Source organism: Hyperolius riggenbachi, chromosome 6 (assembly GCF_040937935.1).
Source record: "Hyperolius riggenbachi isolate aHypRig1 chromosome 6, aHypRig1.pri, whole genome shotgun sequence".
NCBI classification, from domain to species: Eukaryota; Metazoa; Chordata; class Amphibia; order Anura; family Hyperoliidae; genus Hyperolius; species Hyperolius riggenbachi.
The window spans coordinates 325812335-325835034 of NC_090651.1; the positions used below are offsets into that span (position 1 = coordinate 325812335).

At 43.5% G+C, this 22700-nt stretch overlaps 1 protein-coding gene across 1 annotated transcript in view; it reads right to left on the reverse strand.

The window, feature by feature from the left end:
- The window catches only part of LOC137521749 (E3 ubiquitin-protein ligase CBL-B-B-like), a 73056-nt gene that overhangs the window by 15621 nt on the left and 34735 nt on the right, over positions 1 to 22700 (reverse strand). The window contains exons 2-4 of the mRNA XM_068241429.1: positions 21250 to 21396; positions 4154 to 4310; positions 2754 to 2875 (exon numbers count right to left, since the gene is read on the reverse strand). Of these exons, the coding sequence (XP_068097530.1) occupies positions 2754 to 2875; positions 4154 to 4310; positions 21250 to 21396 (426 nt within the window). The remainder of the gene's footprint in view (positions 1 to 2753; positions 2876 to 4153; positions 4311 to 21249; positions 21397 to 22700) is intronic.

Below are 22700 nucleotides of genomic sequence, written 5' to 3' on the forward strand. Positions count from 1 at the left end.
GAGGTCAAGTTATGTGAGTTGAACATGAACAGGTTTATCGTCAGGCGTGAGCCGTAAAACTGACAAACATTAACTTCCCTGTGACGTTACTGAAGCTAAACTCCAACCAAATATTGATAATATCAGGCTAGTTATATGTGTATTAGAAAAATAGCTGCTCTGGTGTTTATATGAGCTTCCCATAATCCTTTGCACTGCAGGAGCTCACCTCAGAGAGTAGTTTCTGCATATATCAGCCAATCAGAATCTGCACTGCAAATTGAACTACTGATTCAAAAGCAAAGCTCCCAACTGTCCCTTTTTCAGAGGGACCTAAATATCTGAACAGCTTTTTTTACTAACCCCCACTATCTCTCACTATGATTTAGGTAAGGGCTACAACCTTTGACCACAGAATAGCAGAGTATTTTTATTTTGAAGTTTAGGTTTGCTGCATGTGAGAAAACGCGGAAGCACCGCCGCATGCACCTCTAGCAGGGCGGCGGGTTCCGCGTCCAGCGCGGCAACTGATGCAGCTGCTCACTCGTCTTTGTGTCTGCCTGAACGCGGAGGGACCGCCGCATGCGCTGGTGGCATGGCGGCGGATTCCGCGTGCAGCGCAGCGGGCATTTCACAACAAAGTTCTGGTATGGCTGGGAGCTGTAGTCCACATAGGTTTAGGTGGACGCGCGCGCGCGCTGGGAGGAAGAGCTTTGTGTCAGTCAGTGGGGGATCAGCTGACCAGGCTGGTCAGCTGACGCCAGAAACGGTTGCTATTGGTCCAGCACTTGGGGGAGGCACTGGAGAGCGCTGAACTATATATACTGGTGGCTGGGCATTTGCTGGTTGTCTGCCGTTGCGATCACTACGTGGTAGCACTCAGACCTTTTGTCAGTAGCTGTGTTATTTGCTAGACCAGTTTCCAAGGTGTTGATGACCAAGGAGCTCACACCTTAGTCTAGGAATCCTGTTAACATCTGTGTTATATTCTAGACCAGTTCCGGGGTGTTGATGATCTAGGAGCTCACACCCAAGTCTAGGCATTGTCGATTATTTGTTATGACCTTCTGCTTTCCTGACCACTCTTCTGTTCACTGATTCGGTACTTCGCTATAACTGATACTCTGTTGCCAAACCCTGCTCGTTTTAGGACTACCGAATCAGTCTCCTGTCTATGTACCTTATCTGTCTGTGTGTTGTCGACCTGGCTTGCCCGACCTCGAGAACTATCTTCCCTGTTGGAAGATAGTTCACAGACCTGTCAGTGACACTTCACCTTTGGTGTCACTCACTCTCTGGTTCTTCCCACTCTCAGCCTGGCTCCGCCCCTTGGGGAGCATCAGACCTTTTGGAAGGAACCAGATCTCTAAGCAGTACCTCGTACTGCCTAGCACCTTCTATACGGGTGCTCTCCTCAAAGTATTACTGTTGCACCAAACACTCATATTACTCAGGTGTCCAGAGGTTAGAGATATATCTGATTATCGGTGATACTGCAGATCATCAATAATCGGGTATATATCTGTATTCTCGGTGATACTGCAGATCACCGGTAATCAGATCCTCTCTGTGTTACACCGATCGTTACACTGCATCACTTATGTAAGTGCTGGCTAACTCCAGTCCTCAAGGGCCGAGGCTCTCTCACATTTTTGGCACACAATTAATTGATGGGGCAAATCAGGAATGGTGTGGTTCATCAAGCAGGACACATTTCTCCAATTCTTAGTCCATCCTTTGGCCCTCGAGGAGTTTTGTGGTTGGTCCAAAATTACTGCAGTAATCTGACTTTCATGGAAAAATTCTGCATTCTCTGACTGGTCCAATGCTTCAGAGTTCAGTGACTGGTCTAAAACTGCCCAGGATTTCGGCAGAAATCTGAGTTCCATTTTACAATTTCCGAGTCCCTATCAGAAATGCCAATTTCCTGTCGGAAATGTGGAAATTTAAATTCCGCAAAATCTGAATGATCATCCCTAGCTTTCCATACATGGACTTGCTATAAGATGAGAAAAAGAGAGAACACCAAGAGCCCAATATAGTGTAGTATGTACTGGTAATGTATAATTGGAAGAGTAATAATATTAATTTAATACTCACAAACCAGGGTTACCAATTAGGCAACCACTGTCAAAGCAGGTGGGGAGATTGTCCTGACCCAACTCAGGAATAAAAAGTCACTCTCTGTAGTAGAAGAAGGAAGGGTACAACCCTCCACCAAGGGTGGACTTGATGTAGATAATAGGATAACAGAGGCACCAACAGGATAAAAAAACACTAAAAGAACTTAAAAACCCATCTTGGTAATAGAGGAGGTACCTCCTCCAAGCAGAACATACGACTGTGGATTTTCAGTCAAAACAATTTTATTGGATACTCCAAGTAAAGTGCAACGCGTTTCGCGGGGTACAAACCCGCTTCATCAGGTAATAACAGATAGGAGTAAACAGCATCTGCCAGTATCATCAATGCTGAGCACCTCTGTTACAGAGGCGCTACCTCCTCCATGGGTTTTTAAGTTCTTTTAGTGTTTTTTATCCTGTTGGCGCCTCTGTTATCCTATTATGGACTTGCTATAGGCTCACTTTAAGGCTCTACATTCAGGAAGGGGGTCAGTTGAGGAGATGTAAACAGCAGGAGATAAATGTAAATCTCTTGTCAAAAATAACATTACATGGTGGATTTAACAAATGATTGGCGATTTGGATCAGTGTCATACATGTGCCAATTTCACACGTATTCCCCTTCTGGACAGTGAGTGAGGAGAACAGTACCTGCCAGGTTTATGTATGTGGCCTCGTAGAAGGTCTTTCACTTCATCATAGGTAAGAAATGCCATGTAGCCAGGGTGGGTGACGGCCAGCAACATCCAGTTCTGCAGCAAGGTCTCCCAGGGCTGGCGGGCAAGAAAAGGGAAAACAAAATAATTTCAACAAACGGTCTGTGGTCAGAATGACGATTAATCCTTTCTCCAGTAAAGTCTAGAAACACTTTAACGCTTAATGTACCACAGGAGACGTGACGTGATGATGAGATAGACATGTGAATGTACAGTGCAAAGCATATTTGAATCATAACTAGGCTGTTTATCTTTTGTTATTTTGCTGCCTGAAAGAGTTAACTTTTAGGCATGCAAGCAACAACTTCTATCTTGTCGATACTTTGTCGGGAATATAGTTAACATCACTGACAAGCAAATTACAGCCATAAAAGTTTTCCTGGGAAAATACAACTTCTGAGGGCAGAGGAGAGATGGAAAAGAGGTCAGTAGTTCATGTATTTTAACATTGGGACACTTAAAGAGACTCTGAAGCGAGTCTAAATTTACTTTTTTAACAGGCAGTCATGTAAATCAGTATAATCCCTGCTAGAACGCCGCTATCCCGCAGCAAAACGAGGGATCTTTACCCCCCAAATTCCCCCTGCAAAATCCACGACTTTCTTGGTCATAGATTTTGCTGCTCATGGAGGCAGAGCTATGAGCTGTAGCTCTGCTTCCATGCTCAATCCCCGCACGGATCTCTGCCTCTCCCCTGCCCACCTCTGTGAAGGCAGATTGAGAGGGGCGGGGAGAGGCGGCGATCAGCGGGGATTGACACGAGCAGAGGCAGAGCTACAGGGCTTAGCTCTGCCTCTTCAGGAAGCGCTCCCCCGAGCTTACAGAGGGGATTCGGGGGGTAAAGCCCCCTCATTTTGCCGCAGGATAGCGGCGTTTTAGCAGGGATTACACTGGTTAACATAACTGCCTGTTAAAAAAAGTAAATTTAGACTCGCTTCAGAGTCCCTTTAATAGACTGCCATTCAGAGACAATAAAACATTTGATCTACTTTGTAAATGTTTAAATATAAAATAAAACTGTGGGATTTCTAAAAAAAAAAGTGTTTTTTTAAGAGTAGGAGGAAAAATACAATTGTTTATCTCAACAGTTTATTTTCACCTGGAGTCGGGGTCACTTTAAAAAAAAACAACAACAAAAAAAAGAATCACCTTTGTTGCTTTAATGCTAACCATACACAGTCCAGATATCGATTGTTTTCCTTTTCTATTACCGTATGGATACTTGTCTGTACAGATTTTAACTACTTTTTTACACCATCTAAAATGTTTTTTAAATATTTCTCCCAAACTTGGGCTTTAGACATAAATACACAAATGTCATGTATGATTGGTTACCTGGAAGAGACGTGTAAAAATATCAAACTCGAAGACTGAGATGTGATCGTTGTGCGTCAGATCCATTGTAGTGCGCAGTGCAGACTCCAGAGGCCCCGCCTCCACATTGTGGACAGGATGAAGTTTCTCCTTGAACTCCTCCCACCTCACTAGACACCTGAGTGTGACAAATCAAATGGATCATCTGTGTGCTGCTCTCCCCATTATCAAACACCAGTCTGCATCCAATGAGGAATTTCATAAAGCCCTGTACACATGTTGGATAAAAGTCGTTTGAAACAACTGATGAACAACGGATATCACTGTATCAGCTCAGCTGACAATTGGTATAAAAAATGTAGCCAAATGACAAGTGACCCATATCTCTTATTCTGGCCGATCGTAGATCAATACAGAAGACTACTGGGAACATATCGTGCAATCGACTTAGGGCTGGTTCAGACGGGCGTTTTTGTGGCGTTTAACGCAGCGTTTCAGACGCAGCGTTTTTTGGGATCTACTGCCATCCCATGCAAGTGAATGGGAGCGTTTAGAGCTGGCTTTTGCAGGCTTTCATGAAAGCCTGGCAGTAGATCCCAGCGTTGCGTCTAGTCTCAAAAGCAACATGCTGCTTTCAGAGGCAGTAAACGCGAGGAAACAATAGCAGAGACCAGAACTGCTAGCCTTGAACGCTTCCCAAAAGCCTTCAAAAGCTAGCTTTTAAACGCTGGCATTTGAACGCAATGCCAAGCAAAAGCTCAGCAGACGCCCGTGTGAACCAGCCCTTAGTGTGTACAATTTTTTTCAAACGACGTTGAATATCGGTGTGTTAACAACCTTGCTTAACCACTAGCTGACCACTCGTGGTTTTAAAATGTTCAATTTGCCCCTCTTAACGGACAAATGGACGTTTTAAAAAAATCAATTGCCACTGACATTGCCGTGAATGCACACACGCTGGAACAGACGCTTCTATGATTGGTGAAGGGGAACAAGTTTTTCTGGAGCCAATCGAAGTGCCTGTAAGGGAAAGTTCATGACTTCAATGAGAAGCCATTGATCTGTCCTGTAACAACACTGTCTGTGTGCTTTTCCAACAGAATAGTGTGTGTAGGGACATCTAGTGATAGAAAAAAAAAAAACACATTTTACACTTTATACATTAAATACAAATAAATGAATCCCTCCTTCTTTCCTCCCATATGAGGCCCCCTCCAAAATAAAACACTTGTTGAAAAGAAAAGTGACAAAAAAGTGACAAAAAAGTGACAAAAAAGAAGTAAATAGTTATGTTAGGGACTCCACTTTTTGACTATGGTATAGTACCACAAATAAAGGCTCATAATCATCCTTTGTGATTTATTTGGGTAATAATACAGGGCTGGTTCACACGGACGTCTTGTGGACGTTAAACGCAGCGTTTTGGGCGACGGGCAAAAGCATCATTATTAGGGATCAAGCCAGGGGCCTAACTAGACATCCTGCGAAACTTTGGATGGGGCCCCCCCCGCAAAACTTTGGATGGGCCCCCCCACCTCCCTCGCTTTCTGCACAGGAAAACTGGGGACCAATGTGTTTTCCCCATGCAGATAAAAACACTTAAAGGAAACGTCAGGCAATCTATGCTACCCCTAGATCTACTTACCCGGCGCTTCCTCCAGCCCATTGCAGCTGACAAGTCCTTTGTCGCAGCTCTGCTCCCAGTACATACATACACACACAGCCGTATTATTTTACTACATGAGAGCACATGCTATATGGAGGAACAATAATGACATGCTGAACATAAAATATAGTATTTACTGTAACTTTGGCAAAACATTCAGAATGTCACTGATTGATACTGTTATTACAGGATCTTGGACTCCATGTGAAACAACAAGCTCTCAATGAAGCAGCAACAATAAGATATCAATCTCCACTCCATTGGTTGTAAAAGTATTCAGAGGTCATAAAGTCATTAGCCCGTGTGATAACAATCTAGGAATCCTTTTGCTGAAAAGGGAAAGTCTACAACTTTTTTTTTCAAAATGTGACTCCTTTGTTTGTACATCAAGTCTTTAGAACTTTGCAGCAGTGAGAGACAGATGTTTTTTACGAACCCTAGGGAGCAGGGACAGTGTACAAATTCCAAAGTGTGTGTGAGTCCTTATCTGTGTGGTGGACACATGCAGTCAATATAACAATGGTATGAGAGCAGAATACGTTTTTTTTCCTCCATGCCTTAAGCTGTCAGTATCTCAAACTCTTCCCCCCACGGGCCCCCTGTGGCGTCTGGGCCCCCTGCGGAGGCATCCCTTGCAGGGTCTATTTTTACGTCCCTGGATCGAGCGCAATCCCATGCAAGTGAAAGAGAGCGTTTAATACAAGCTTTTACAGGCTTTCATGAAAGCCTGTCAGTAGATCCCGACGCTTCGTCTCAAAAGCAACATGCAGCTTCTAGATGTTGTTTGCTGTTGCTGGCACTGTGTGAATGCCAGCAAAAGCCACTGAAAGCCACTGAAAAGTAACAAAAGCCCATATTTCCACTTCAGTGCAGACACAAATCCCAGCCAACAAAAGCCCAGAAAATGTAACACTCTCAAACGCTGTATAGTGAACGGACAAATGGGTGTACTGAAAGCCATTTAAAGCCTTCAAAAGACATTAAAAGCTTGCCTGTTAAACGCTGGCATTCTTGAAAAATGATTGACGATGTTTGAACGAGATGCTGAGCAGAAACTCGGCAGAAGCCGGTATGGACCAGCCCGCCCACAATATAGATGTTCTGCTGGACTCCCTATTGAGTAGCTCATTTGATCCATTGCAATGTTGCTGCCTGGTGGTGATGATGGAGCTGGGAAATTTGGGCGCATGGGGCTAGTGGACAAAAAGTGCGCCGCCATAGACGGCCATATTAATTAGCGTTTATCTGGCGCCTAACGGGAAATTAGGGCGCCTGTGTTAATATAGGTTTTATACATACACAAATCCTCATTTTAGCTTTACAAACATATAAATTACTGTTTTACATGCATATTAACAAATCTTCATTTAATGATTTAAAAAACACCTTCTAAATTAGTTTATAAGCATTCTTTTCATAAACCTTCATTTTTTCATTTCAACCGTGAAAAAAGGGCGCAGATGTTAATACAGAGTTTATACAACTAATAAACCTTAAATAGTATTTCATGAATTTTCACACCCTATTTCGATTTTTCTATTGCAAATTTATATATATGTTTAACTACATAAATATTTTAACGTTTATATACTATTTCTGTTTAATCATTATATGAACACTTTAAAAATCTGTCCACCAATTAATTATAATTTTAATATGTACAATAAATCACTATTTCACAAATGTACGCTACTAATTGATTTATAAAAAATAATTTACAATAAATCCTTACCTAATTTTTGTATCTGAAATTTTTGTACTAAATTACAAATCCAATATTATATAATTTCCGAAATACGTGGTATTATATTACTTATGATAAAATTATTTCCGAAACTTTTAATTTTCAGTGCCCACTCTTCTTGTGACAGTGGTATTATATTACTTGTGATAAAATTATTTCCTAAACTTTTAATTTCCAGTGCCTACTGTTCTTGTGACACTTGTATTTTCCACTCTTGTTATAAATATTTTCATCTTTAACTCTGTTGATTCCATTCCCGTGTGTAATTTCTTTCCATGTATTGCAGCTTTTTAACGTTTTAATTTACTAATGTCACTTCACCTTATGTCCCTCGTTGTATTACCCCTTTTGTAGTTGTGTTCTCTTCTTTATTCATCTTGTATGTAAACCTCTGGCTGCAAACCTCTGTGCTCCTTGTGTCACTCGTTACTATTTGTTTTATCCTCGTAATAATTTTTTAACTGTAGTATTGTGTAAAGTTTTTTTTCTCCTGGTTTCTATAATTCATGTCCTTATATTTCCCTTTACAGCATACATGTACACCTCCAATTTTTGTGTCAAATTCTAACTTAGTTTTTTACATAACTTAAACATATATGACAATGTAACTGTGTATGTGTGGCCTGATATTCCAAATAGTAACATGACTCACTTTCACAAAACACCTCTTCAATGGCTGACTAGTTGACAGTGTACCTACACACGATAGAGTTATGGCTTTTGCCTATCATTGTAGTATTGTTAACGTACTAAACCTTAAATTCTACAAGAATTACCAAGAAACACATACTTCAGTACAATATCTTTATTTAAACTTTCTTATGTATTACTTTATTTTAATCACCATTCCATACAACTGCTATATCACATACAGTATTTGGATGTAATACAATTAAAACATTTCTCATAAACAGAATTCTCTTATATATCTTTAATATATATCCTTTTTTTATCATTTTACATCTTTAATATAACCTTTAAAAACACCATGCAATTCAAATACATAATTTACATAGTATTCAAATTCCCTAGAAGTTCTAATGTTAGAGTTGTGGCCAATATTATTTTGGGATAGTATGTTCAGTACCATGCTATGAGAGAGTAGTGTATAAGAAGTTTTTTTTCTTTTAAACTATCAAAATCTCACTAACTGTGGTGTATAAGCACCACCAGCTGGTATGTGCATGGTTGTGTTTATTTTTTGTATTATAGTGTATACTAACGTGCCAAGAGACTGTAGTGTCTAAGCAACAGATGTGGCCTACAACCTCACTGACTTATGTCACGCTGAGTCATCTGTACTCATTGCTTTGGCTGACGCCACTACCATGCCATAAGACAGTGTTGTATAAGCAACACCTGCTGCTGTCTGCAAGGCTGTGTTTCTTCTTATTCCTATTGTCTACAGTAACGTGCCAAGAGACTGTAGTGTCTAATCAACAGATTTGGCCTACAACCCCACTGACTTATGTCACGCTGAGTCATCTGTACTCATTGCTTTGGCTGACGCCAATACCATGCCATAAGACAGTGTTGTATAAGCAACACCTGCTGCTGTCTGCAAGGCTGTGTTTCTTCTTATTCCTATTGTCTACAGTAACGTGCCAAGAGACTGTAGTGTCTAATCAACAGATTTGGCCTACAACCCCACTGACTTATGTCACGCTGAGTCATCTGTACTCATTGCTTTGGCTGACGCCAATACCATGCCATAAGACAGTGTTGTATAAGCAACACCTGCTGCTGTCTGCAAGGCTGTGTTTCTTCTTATTCCTATTGTCTACAGTAACGTGCCAAGAGACTGTAGTGTCTAAGCAACAGATGTGGCCTACAACCCCACTGACTTATGTCACGCTGAGTCATCTGTACTCATTGCTTTGTCTGACGCCACTACCATGCCATAAGACAGTGTTGTATAAGCAACACCTGCTGCTGTCTGCAAGGCTGTGTTTCTTCTTATTCCTATTGTCTACAGTAACGTGCCAAGAGACTGTAGTGTCTAATCAACAGATTTGGCCTACAACCCCACTGACTTATGTCACGCTGAGTCATCTGTACTCATACAGTTTAAAGGGGACCAGAGACGAAGCACCCTTGTGTATTTTACCATATATATCAGTAAGAACATTAGAGAAAACACTTACCATGCTCTCTGTTTCATCCTCACTGCTAAAAGTGTCTGTTATCAGCTGTGATAAGAATCCCGGACTGAGCATTCAGTCTGGCTTTGCAGGGAATAATTATAGCTGAGTCATTATAGCAGAGCCACAAGGGGGCAGGCTTGGGCTTGAAAAGACACCAGAGAAGACAGACTCAGCTATAATCTTTCCGTAGCAAAGCTAGACTGAGTGCTCAGTCGGGGATTCTTATCAGAGGTGATAACAGTCAGATTAAACAGAGAACAATGAAACAAAGAGCAGATTAGGTGTTTACTGTCATGTTCCCACTGATTTATAAGGTAAAATACAAGAGGGTGCTTCATCTCTGGTTCTCTTTAAGGTCGCATTCACAGTGGGACGTTGCGTTATAATGCAACATTAAAGTCACAACGCAGCATTACAACACAATGCAAAAAAAAGGTGGTAACACACATTAACAATGCATTACAATTACATACAGTAGGTACAGGAAAGCATATAGGCAGTGAAAAGTATGCTTTCCTGTATCTGGTAACGTGTGCGTTTAGAGGTAACACACTGCAGCAGTGCATGACCATAACGTTCCACGTTACAATGTGATGCTAACATCGCACTGCGAACGTCACATAGGATTAGCATTGCAGTGCGGTAAGCTGCGTTATAAGAGTTTGTAATGCAGCTCCACAATGTTGGGCTAATTTTGCCACATGGGCCCATATGCAGTTCTTTTTTACTCCTGAGTTATCTACTAGGTGTTAATTTTTATATTCTCTATAAAATAACTTTTCAGCATATTACAACTGAAAAAGTACCCAAAAGCTGGGGAAAAAGAACTATCAAAAATAATTGAAGTATTTTCCTGCTTGCTGGAGGCTTAAAGGGCATTTTATGACAAGGTGTGAAACAATCACCTAGGAGGAAATTCTCTTGAATTTTCTAGTAGCAGAACATGTTTCATCTTCTATTTAGAATAACTTTTCAGCACTTTGCAATGTAAAAAATAGGGGAAAGGTACAATCAAAACTATTTTAAGTATGTTTTTGTTTTCTGGTGTTTTAAAAGGCATTTAAAAATACCACTTAGAAGAAAAAGTGAATTGCCTACGGGCCATGCAAATCACAGATGCGATAGTCCTGCTGCACGACAATCAGACCGAGTCATGCCCCTGCGCCCATTATCCTGAGTGCGCTGCCAGGGTACTATGCCAAGCTCTTCCCCCTCCCAGAACAGTAATGTGCTCCCTGCTGGACAGAAAGTGTGCCACTGTTTTTTTCCCTGCCGTATCGCCATGGGGTGGTGAATTATTAATGGCGGCTCCAGGATTTTTTTTTTGGGGGGGGGGGTGCTATGCAGGTACTGGACCAACTTCTGGGGTAGCTGATGATCCGCAAAAAATGGGTGTGGCTGTAACCGGCAAGAAATGGGCGTGGTCACGACCGGATGAGGCTAGAGCTAACTGTAATTTAAAGTGAACCCGAGGTGAGAGTCATATGGAGGCTGCCATATTTATTTCCTTTTAAATAATACTAGTTGCCTGGCAACCCTGCTGATCTATTTCGCTGCAGTAGTGAACTGATTTACACCAGAAACAAGCATGCAGCTAATCTTGTCAGTTCTGACAATACTGTCAGAAACCCCTGACCTGCTGCATGCTTGTTCAGGGTCTATGGTTGAAAGAATTAGAGGCAGAGGACCAGCATGGCAGCCAGGCAACTGGTATTGCTTAAAAGGAGATAAATATGGCACCCTCAATATTATTCTCACCTCGGGTTCCCTTCAAAAGTGCAACGCAAAGACAGAGGGCCCAAGTTTTGGTGACCCTTTCCCCAGAAAATTCACATAATTGTGCAGGTTTTCTCAAGAAAATACACATAATGTGAGCAGATTTGCCCAGAAAATACGTTCAATCATGTCGGCAGATTTGACCAGAAAATACATGCAATCATGTGGCAGACTTGACCAGGAAATACGTTCAAGCATGTGGCAGATTTGACCAGAAAACACAATCATGTGGCAGACTTGCCCAGAAAACACTTTAATCATGTGGCATACTTGGCCAGAAAATAGTTCAATCATGTGGCAGACTTGCCCAGAAAACACTTTAATCATGTGGCATACTTGGCCAGAAAACACCTTCAATCATGTGGCAGACTTGCCCAAAAAACACCTTAATAATATGGCAGACTTGCCCAGAAAACATTTCAATCGTGTGGCAGACTTGCCCAGAAAACATTTCAATCATGTAGCAGACATGCCCAGAAAATACACCTGTTAATGAATTAAAAAAAAACATTTACTTGCTGAGGAACTCCTGTCCCGGCCTCTGTCCTGCGCGCAGCTCCCACCATCCTCTGGCAGCCAGCAACTGCAACTCCCGTGCTGAGAGCAGGGCTAGGGGAAAATGGCGCCCGAAGCCCTGCACTGCAGACTCGAAGTCTCCAGCACAGGGCTTCGGACGCCATTTTACCGTAGCCCTGCTGTGCCGGAGCTGCGGGCTGCTACTGCCGGTGAACTGACGCGGCGTATATTAGACGCCGAAAGTCAGTTCACGCTGGGGGGTGCTAATAGTGTGCTTGGAAAAATTTAGGGGGTGCTTCAGCACCCCAAAGCACCCCCCTGGCGCCGCCACTGTGAATTATGCATGCAGTGCAGTGCGTTATCGTGTATGGCAACCTTTACTGAGCACCTCTTTGTGGCTCTCATCTCGCTATATTACCCCACCTTTCATGCCCCATAACATTATTATGTTTGCCATGTAAGGAAACAGACTGGTCTGCCAATGTATTCCAGTATTTCTGCCCCCCAGTCAGTAAGAGGGCAAGGGAGTGAGTGCATTGCCACTGAGGACAGACCAGGGACACATACTGCTGTACCACCAGCAGCAGTGAGGAGGAGGCAGAGCTGAAAAAATGATTTTCCCTGGTGAGTATACATTTTATAATCTAAAATTCAGCACCACTGTCTTATTCCCACTATAAACAATGTATCTTCAGTTCTGCTTTAATACAGAGTTCAATAAACAGGATAACATCACTCTGCATACAAAGTGTAACGATTGTGGAATTCTCTCCGTGATCAGCGCACAGGACGTGCGCTGACACTGCGGAAATCCTCCACAAGCGTATAATTTGAGGGAACCCAGCAAAAAGGTGCAACGCACCTGTAGAGGGAAATTCCTGTCGGCAGGTGGAGCTGTGGAGTGCAGAGGAACAGCTCCTCTGCCCTGCCACAGACGCCAGACAGGAATTGTACGAAAGGAAGAAACGCAGGGCAAGATAGCCCTGAAAGAGAGAGAGCAAAGCGACAGAGGGTATGCGTGTCCACCAATCTAGTCGCCACCCTGCGACGATGAACACACAACCATGAAGATCAGGCGAGAAGGCAATCGCAGGAGATGGCGATTGCTAACAGCGACACAAGACAGAACAAGCACAGAGGAGGAATGTATGTGTGTGCACCAATCTAGACGCCAACCAACGACGGTAGACACACAACAGAGGAAACCGAGTGAGAACGCAATCGCCTGAGAAGCGATTGCGAATGAGAATGAGCAAAGGGACAGATTGTATGTGTGTGCACTAATCTAGTCGCCAACCCACGACGGTGCATACACAACAGCAGATATGAAGTAGGAATGCAATCGCGAGAGAGGCGATTGCCAGAGGTGACACAAGGCTACAGCAAGGCAGAGCACGAGAGTAGCAAAGGCACAGCAAATCATACAATGAGAAGATAAGGAAAATAACAAACGCTAACTAAACGCGAACACCGCACTCATTCGCAACAGCAAACGCGTTTCCTGCGCGGTCTCTGCATGTTAAGCACAACAGAGACAAGCACGCCTAACTAACCACCAACAGACAAACATGAAACAGAGGATGCGAGCTCTTGCTTAACGGTTACCTCACCGAGCCTCCAGCAAGCGTTCGTATCAGACAAGACAGATACACGAAAACAGGAATAAGTGAGAGATACGATCCACTGCTCTTTCCGCCAGAGCAAGTGCAATCCCAGTATAGCAAGAGAGCTTAGCGGGATCCACTGCTCTTTTCGCCAGAGCGAGTGTGATCCAAGTATAGAAACAGAGCGAGCTGGATCCACTGCTCTTTCCATCAGAGCAAGTGCGATCCAAGTAATGCAACAGAGCTAGATCAGAAGGATCCACAGCCGCTACTGCTAGAGGCTAGTGTGATCCAAGCACGACAGACAGACAGAACAGGCAATACAAATAATACAATCCTGACTGCTCTAGCAAGGATGCCTAATGCAGTCCCAGGAATTACTCTAAGCTAATCTTCAAACGATAAGCATGGCTGACACTCCAGGAGTGTTTCACAGGACTAACCCTTATGACCAGCGAAGGTCTGTGATATCACATGGTATTTATAGTACAAACCTCTAGAGGATGTGGCTAGGAAATTTGCATGACCAACGTATGCAAATTCCCCAGCAGCAGCAAGCTGCAAAACTGACAAAAGGTCTCTTTCCAGAGACCTGCAGAATGCAGACCTGAACAGTGGTCAAAAGGTCAGACCTGAACAGTGGTCAAAAGGCTGCCTGCCTGCGCAGGCAGCCAAGTGGATCATCACACAAAGGGCTTGATTTAAGGCCAGTTACAACGTGTGACTGCTGTCGGCTCTTTTCGCCAATGTCTACCGAGCAGAAAAACATGTAGCATAATTTCCTGTTGATTCCTCATTGCGTCTTATTTTGAGTCAGTAGGCTTGTATGAAACCGCGAATGCAGCCAATGCTAGAAGCTACATGCAGCATCTCGGAAAATTGGATTGATTACGGTGCTTGCACAATCAACGGTAAATGTACTGAGATGAACGTTCTCATTCATCTCAATGCGGGACGCGGTGGATTCCGTTTGTAATCGATGGTGAGCGCAGGCAGTCGCCCGTGTGAACCGACCCTTATAGGGATGCCAACCACAGTGATCTATAGAGACGCTCAGTGTCTAGTGGTGGCCAAAAGTCATGAATCGTTTTTCATCTTTTAGATTTTATGCTTTATGCATTGTAAAAAAAAATATTTTGAGCAATGTTATGCTAACATTAGTTAAAGCAAACTTTAGTTGAATAAATGTATCTGAAAGTCAGATCAATATCTTTATCTGTAGAACTAAGCCTAAATAGAACGTTCCTGGAGTCCCTGGTTCATATTGGGTTAAAAAGTCTGAGATCTCAGCCAGGTATGGCATCACACCGACATGGCTGCTGTTCATTCAGCTTCCACGCGGAGGAATGATGACCTTTTGAACTTCTCGTTACTATCCTGACATCCGGGGTGTTTACACAGACAGAAGTTGTATGACCTCTGATTAGTTATCATGAGAGCTGCCAGACTGCACACGTACGAAACCATTGCAATAAAAATAAAAAATGAAGAAAAAAAGAAAAAAAAAAAAGAACATTGGCAACAAGTTCCAAATGAGCATTGGCGTTATGTGTAAACATAGATCTCACCATGTCACATGCCACTTCAGGTACACTTTAGAGCTTTTTTTTTGTTTTTTTTTGTTTTAACCTCAAATGTATTTTAGTAAAGTTAATTAACTCTGAAACTAATAACTGACTCTCACCATAGGAATGCACTGAGGCTCATGCATGATTCAACACTATGCACTCTCACAGTCGGATCGCATTGCTGAGCGATGTGTCATTGCAGCATTTATTCAAAAATGTGCCCCAGTGATACTTGCCAAAGATATTACTGAACTACTTCACCACATCTGTGCACACACTGTCATTTCAAATTAAGATTTAGTTTCTTGCAGTGCCAGGGTTCAAATCTCACTCAGTCAGGACAAACATCTGTCCACATCCCAAAAACATTCTGGTAAGTTAATTGCCCCCCCCCCCCCAAAAAAAAAGAAAAACAACAACAACATACGAGTTAATAAAAATGGCCAGGTAATGTGATAGGGACATGATGACAAGACACAGAACATTTATATTGCGCTTTTCTCCTGGCGGACTCAAAGCGCCAGAGCTGCAACCACTAGGACACGCTCTATAGGCAGTAGCAGTGTTAGGGAGTCTTGCCCAAGGTCTCCTGTGCTGAATAGGCGCTGGCTTACTGAGCAGGAAGAGCCAAGATTTGGACCCCGAGCTCCTGTGTCAGAGGCAGAGCCCTCAACCACTAACTACACTATCCACTGGATAGCATTTGTGGGGAAATCCTGCCAATGAGATTGCATTTGTGGGGAAATCCTGCCAATGAGATTGCATTTGTGAGGAAATCCTGCTAATAAGATTGCATTTGTGGAGAAATCCTGCCAATGAGATTGCATTTGTTGGGAAATCTTCTGCCAATGAGATTGCATTTGTGGGGAAATCTTCTGCCAATGAGATTGCATTTGTGGGGAAATCTTCTGCCAATAAGATTGCATTTGTGGGGAAATCTTCTGCCAATAAGATTGCATTTGTGGGGAAATCTTCTGCCAATGAGATTGCATTTGTGGGGAAATCTGCTGCCAATGAGATTGCATTTGTGGGGAAATCTGCTGCCAATGAGATTGCATTTGTTGGGAAATCTGCTGCCAATAAGATTGCATTTGTGGGGACATCTTCTGCCAATAAGATTGCATTTGTGGGGAAATCTGCTGCCAATGAGATTGCATATGTGGGGAAATCTGCTGCCAATGAGATTGCATTTGTGGGGAAATCTGCTGCCAATGAGATTGCATTTGTAGGGAAATCTTTTGCCAATGAGATTGCATTTGTGGGGAAATCTGCTGCCAATGAGATTGCATTTGTGGGGAAATCTGCTGCCAATGATATTGCATTTGTGGGGAAATCTTCTGCCAATGAGATTGCATTTGTGGGGAAATCTTCTGCCAATGAGATTGCATTTGTGGGGAAATCTGCTGCCAATGAGATTGCATTTGTGAGGAAATCCTGCTAATAAGATTGCATTTGTGGAGAAATCCTGCCAATGAGATTGCATTTGTGGGGAAATCTTCTGCCAATAAGATTGCATTTGTGGGGAAATCTTCTGCCAATGAGATTGCATTTGTGGGGACATCTTCTGCCAATAAGATTGCATTTGTGGGGACATCTTCTGCCAATAAGATTGCATTTGTGGGGAAATCTGCTGCCAATGAGATTGCATTTGTGGGGAAATCTGCTGCCAATGAGATTGCATTTGTGGGGAAATCTGCTGCCAATGAGATTGCATTTGTGGGTAAATCTGCTGCCAATGAGATTGCATTTTGTGGTCGGCCGGCCCTCCACCATGTGGACTATTGTGCGCCACTGTCCCCGGTAAGATGTCCTCCTTTTCAGGGTGTGATGTCCTCCTTTTTGGGGTTCTGCAAGTGGCCACCCTACTATCCAGCCATGGTGAGACTATGGGCTCGATTCACAAAGCGGTGCTAACCCAGTTAGAGACTTTAGGCATGATAACCATTGCACCACGCTGGTGAAAAGCCAGTTTAGGTGTGATAAGTTTAGGCATGATAAGTTTAGGCATGCTAAGTTTAGATAAGTGTAGATAGCGTGCAAAGTCCCGCACGCAAAGCAGCGCCATTAAACTCTATGCGATGTGCACCAGACTTTGCTAGCGCAAAACTTTTGATCAGCTGTGCACTGCGGTGCTAACGCAGTTGGTGCTTAAACTTATCATGCCTTAGCTTATCACACCTAAACCTATCATGCCTAAACTTATGACACCTAAACTTATCACACCTAAACTTATCATGCCTAAACTGAGTTTAGGCGTGATAAAGGGCTTTTCACCAGCGTGCTAACTGTTAGCACCGCTTTGTGAATCAGGCCCTATGACTGTGGTAGAAAGTAAGGGCCTGATTCACAAAGCGGTGCTAACAGTTAGCACCCTGGTGAAAAGCCCTTTATCACGCCTAAACTCAGTTTAGGCATGATAAGTTTAGGTGTGATAAGTTTAGGTGTGATAAGTTTAGGCATGATAAGTTTAGGTGTGATAAGTTTAGGCATGATAAGTTTAAGCACCAACTGCGTTAGCACCGCAGTGCACAGCTGATCAAAAGTTTTGCGCTAGCAAAGTCTGGTGCACTTCGCATAGAGTTTAATGGCGCTGCTTTGCGTGCGGGACTTTGCAAGCAATCTACACTTATCTAAACTTAGCATGCCTAAACTTATCACACCTAAACTTATCATGCCTAAACTTATCATGCCTAAACTGGCTTTTCACCGGTGTGGTGCAAAGGTTATCATGCCTAAAGTCTTTTAGGCGTGATAACTGAGTTATCACCGCTTTGTGAATCAGGCCTTAAAGAGAATCTGTATTGTTAAAATCGCACAAAAGTAAACATACCAGTGCGTTAGGGGACATCTCCTATTACCCTCTGTCACAATTTCGCCGCTCCTCGCCGCATTAAAAGTGGTTAAAAACAGTTTTAAAAAGTTTGTTTATAAACAAACAAAATGGCCACCAAAACAGGAAGTAGAATGATGTACAGTATGTCCACACATAGAAAATACATTCATACACAAGCAGGCTGTATACACCCTTCCTTTTGAATCTCAAGAGATCAATTGTGTGTTTCTTTCCCCCTGCAGCTATCTTCCACTGAAGTGTCAGGCTGTTTCTTCCTGCAGAGTGCAGACAGCTCTGCCTGTATGTAATTCCTCAGTATGTGAAAGCCCAGCCAGCTCAGAGGAGGATTTATCCAGCTTGTAAAAGATAAGAGAGAAGAGAGAAGCTGCCCTAATCTAAATAATACACAGGCAGTGTGCAGAGAGGGGCCTGGAGGGAGGAGATGCATCACAGAACCACAACACTGAAGAACTTGGCAGCCTTCCAGACACAGGCTGACAAGTCTGACAAAAGAGAGATAAGTTGATTTATTACAGAGACTGTGATAGCAGAAAGTGCTGCAGTTAGCCAGAACACATTAGAATAGCTTTTGGAACTTGTAGGATGATAAAAAACAGGATGCAATTTTTGTTACGGAGTCTCTTTAAGTCTGAATTCCCACTTGCACCGGATCACATGCGTCCAGCAGGAACAGACAATATCCACACTGATAGTCCGCTGTAGACCGGCTGTAGCCTGGGGCAGATGAGCAGCCCCATAGGTAATATAGGGAACGCATCCACCTGCCCGCAATATTGTGGACTGCACAGAAATGCGCCCCACTTACCGCAATGGATCTCATGGATCCCTTGCAGGCTGACAACTGTGAACGGCTCCTATATATAAAATAGGAGCCGTTCACTGGGAATTCAGTAATGCAAGAAAAAGATGGAAATACCGCTGCACTCAAACAGTAGACAGAGCTGGACCTAGACAACCCAGGCCGGTGGACAAGATATAGGAAAGGAAAAGGTCCGCTTGAAGCGGACCTTTTCCTTTCATATATCAATTCAGTAATGAGCGGTCCATAATCTCCACTCAAGTGGTAACTCAGCCTGAGGTTCATATCTAAATCTGTACATTTCCGAGCCAGACCAGACCCGTCCTGTCAGTTTTCTATCAGTTTTACCTCACAGGAAGGGAACTGTATACATTTTATGTATGAACACACCCATAGAAACTCATACAAAACTGATACAAAACTGACAGGACAGGACTGGACCAGAAATGTATACTTTTATGTGTGAATCAAGCCACAGAAAACTCATACAAAACTGTTGGAAAATTGACAGGGCAGGACTGGACTGGAAGTGTACCGATTTATGTGTGAACCAATTCTATATAGAAAACTTATATAAAACTGATGCCAACTGTAGAAAATGACAGGACAGGACTGGACACCTTTTATGTGTGAGCCCAGCCTGAGGCTAGGTTCGCAGTGCTCAGTTGCGTTGCAGAAAAATTGGCATCTTACTGCCCATACAATTCTATGGGCCTGTTCACAGTAATGGATCGCGTTATTCTAACTTGCTGCATGCAGGCTTTGTCCAGTCTCCATTGCAGTTCACGCACATTTTACATTGTGCGCTATGCAACTGACCACTATGAATCCAGCCTAAGCCTACATTGAGGGCTAGTTTCACAGCGCAGTTGCCGCGTCAGCGGTATCGAAACTAGCTGGCAGCGGGAGAACGGAGTATCATGGAGGATCGGTGCAGGACAGGAAGGCTACAAGGGGCTGACAGAAGCCTCAGGTAAGTGAAACACTTTGTTTTTTTTACCTTTCAGCTTCGCTTTAACCTAACCGTACTTTCGCACAGAACCCTCCCCTGGTTGTGCCTAACCCTGAGACCCACCCTGGTGGTGCCGCCTAACACTAAGACCCACCTGGTAGTGCCTAACTCTGGGACCCACCCTGGTGGTACCTCCTAACACTAAGACCCACCTGGTAGTGCCTAACCCTAAGACCCACCCTGGTGGTGCTGCCTAATACTAAGACCCACCTGGTAGTGCCTAACCCTGAGACCCACCCTGGTGGTGCCGCCTAACACTAAGACCCACCTGGTAGTGCCTAACCCTAAGACCCACCCTGGTGGTGCCACCTAACACTAAGGCCCACCTGGTAACTGCCACTTTGTAACGTGGCTTTCTGCACTGCAATGCACCACCTACGCATTGTTCACAGTGCAGCGGGTAAGTTGCGGTGCAGCGGCATCATAACACACGGCATGCAGTGCATTACCGCAAAACACACCCGTTAACAGTGTCTGTGAAGCATACTGTAAACCTGTCTTAAAGTGAAACTCCAGACTAAAAATGTACTCAGCAGGACTGAAAAGGCTTGGTGTTTCTTTAACAGTTTCATAGTATGAGAACTTTGTTTTTCTTACCCAAGCCTCATTTTTAGCTGCACAGTAGAAAACTGCCCGGGCATTTTTCCCCTGATGCTGTGCAAAGCATGATGAGATTTCTGATGTTGTTGTTCTCTTTCTGCTGTTTTGGTGCAAATTTGTTTGTTTTTTTTATTTTGAATTTGAGATTTGAAGTCTAGTGGGCGCAGCTGGGAGGGGTGATCAGGACACAGGACAGTTGGAACTGTGTCTCATGCTCCGGCGCAGTCGTTTTCCTTTCGGGTGATTTAGAACGTCTGTCGCTGATCAGCGTGAAATTGTAACCTCGACGTCACGCCGTAGGTCATAACGTGTGCACGAAATCGGGTGTGTGCAAACGTTATGTAATGGAAAAGAGCCCTTACAGCTCATACACATTCACAACTAAAGAGCCCTTACGGCTCATACACATTCACAACTAAAGAGCCCTTACGGCTCATACACATTCACAACTAAAGAGCCCTTACGGCTCATACACATTCACAACTAATGTTGCCCGTCGGGATTCAGGACCTGATCATCGCTGAGCCCTGCTGCACACACCCATTTCAGCTGTGCAGATGACGACGCATTGTGTTGCTATGCAGAGGGACAACGAGCAGCGCATACATGACGTCACATGGAGAAGCAAACAATGGGATCCGCGGGGGGATTGGTGTCACTTGGGGATGGGTAGATCCATTCGGCGGTTTGCGGGTCGAGCGTCAGGGGTCATCTGGTGCCGTACACACGCCTGATTGTCGACTGAGGCAGGTGTTATCGTCTGGCCTTAGCCGAATTAAGTGAGGCGTGTATATGAGGCTTTATACTCGTCACCTTACATTTTAGCATAATTACCTGGACCCAAATGACTGCGACCAGAAATTGGAAGCCTCCTGCTTTGCGGCTCGATAGGTGTTTCCATTGTACCGTCCACCTGGAAATAATACTCGTAGTTCGCACAGGATGTGGCTGAAGATCAGTGAAAGCTTAGTGAGGTTCCTCCTGAAAAAGAACCAAAGAATGCATGAGTAAATGCATGAAATGATGTAGCAACAGGGAAAGTGGACATAGGTAATGCTGTGAGGAGCACTCTCCTCCTGTATAGGCTTGCAGATCCCAATAATTGGGTTCATTTGGAGAGTCAGTTCCCCTATTATATCACTCTCTAACCACCACCTCATGTCACCAACCATCTCAAGAACATCTCACATATGGCCCTCAGGACACTATTACACTAATGCATGACTTATACTGTCCTGCTATGAATACTGACTGTTAAATTCGGTGATTAAAAACCCGCCAAATTTAACAGTTAGGCTGCTTTCACGTTGAGACGTTAAAGTCCCACTTTACAGCAGCCTGTAACGCAGCCCAACTCGCAGTAATGAAAAATCAATGTGCTAATCAGAGTGCCCACGTTGCGTTACATTGTAACGCTACACATTGAATGAAAGTGCAGCATGCTGTGGGTAATACTGGGCTTTAGCTGCGTTAGACTGCTTGCACATGCTCAGTGACTAGCCACATGGCTAATTAATATTCACTGCACTGTGGTGACCTAACCTGGACTCATAGTGTTGTCTGGATCATGAATGAATTATTAATTTGATCTGGATCTTTTTTGTGAGTCGAATCATCCGGATCATCAGAATGAACGATTCGGTTCACAGTGGATGTCTGTCTGGAAGAACAAGAACATACAGAATGTACAGTGCAGGGAAAGTCCTGTCCTGCTAGTCATTTCACCCCCAGTCTGCTTCCCTAGTAAAATGATTCAAATGATTCGGTTCAAAGATCCGGATCTTTTCAATGATCCGATTCAAATCATCCGAATGCTTGAAAAGATCCGGACTTCCCATCATTATCCTGGAGCGGCTGTTCTATCAGTATAGATAGAACGAAAACAGCGCACCAAGAGCAGCATAACGCGGCTCAATCTGACGTCCAACTTCAACACCACCATGGTTGAGTTAGGAGCACTTATGCGATCTTAACGTCCCCTAAAATGCAATGTCTTGGTGTGAAAGAGGCCTTAAAGAGACACTGAAGCGAAAAAAAAAATGATGATATTATGATTTGTATGTGTAGTACAGCTAAGAAATAAAACATTAAGATTAGATACATCAGTCTAATTGTTTCCAGTACAGGAAGAGTTAAGAAACTCCAGTTGTTATCTCTATACAAAAAAGCCATTAATCTCTACGACTTTCAAAGTCGTGGAGAGGGCTGTCTTCTGACTTTTATTATCTCAGCTGTTTTCTTCTTCTCTGCCAGAGGAGAGTTCATTAGTTCACAGACTGCTCTGA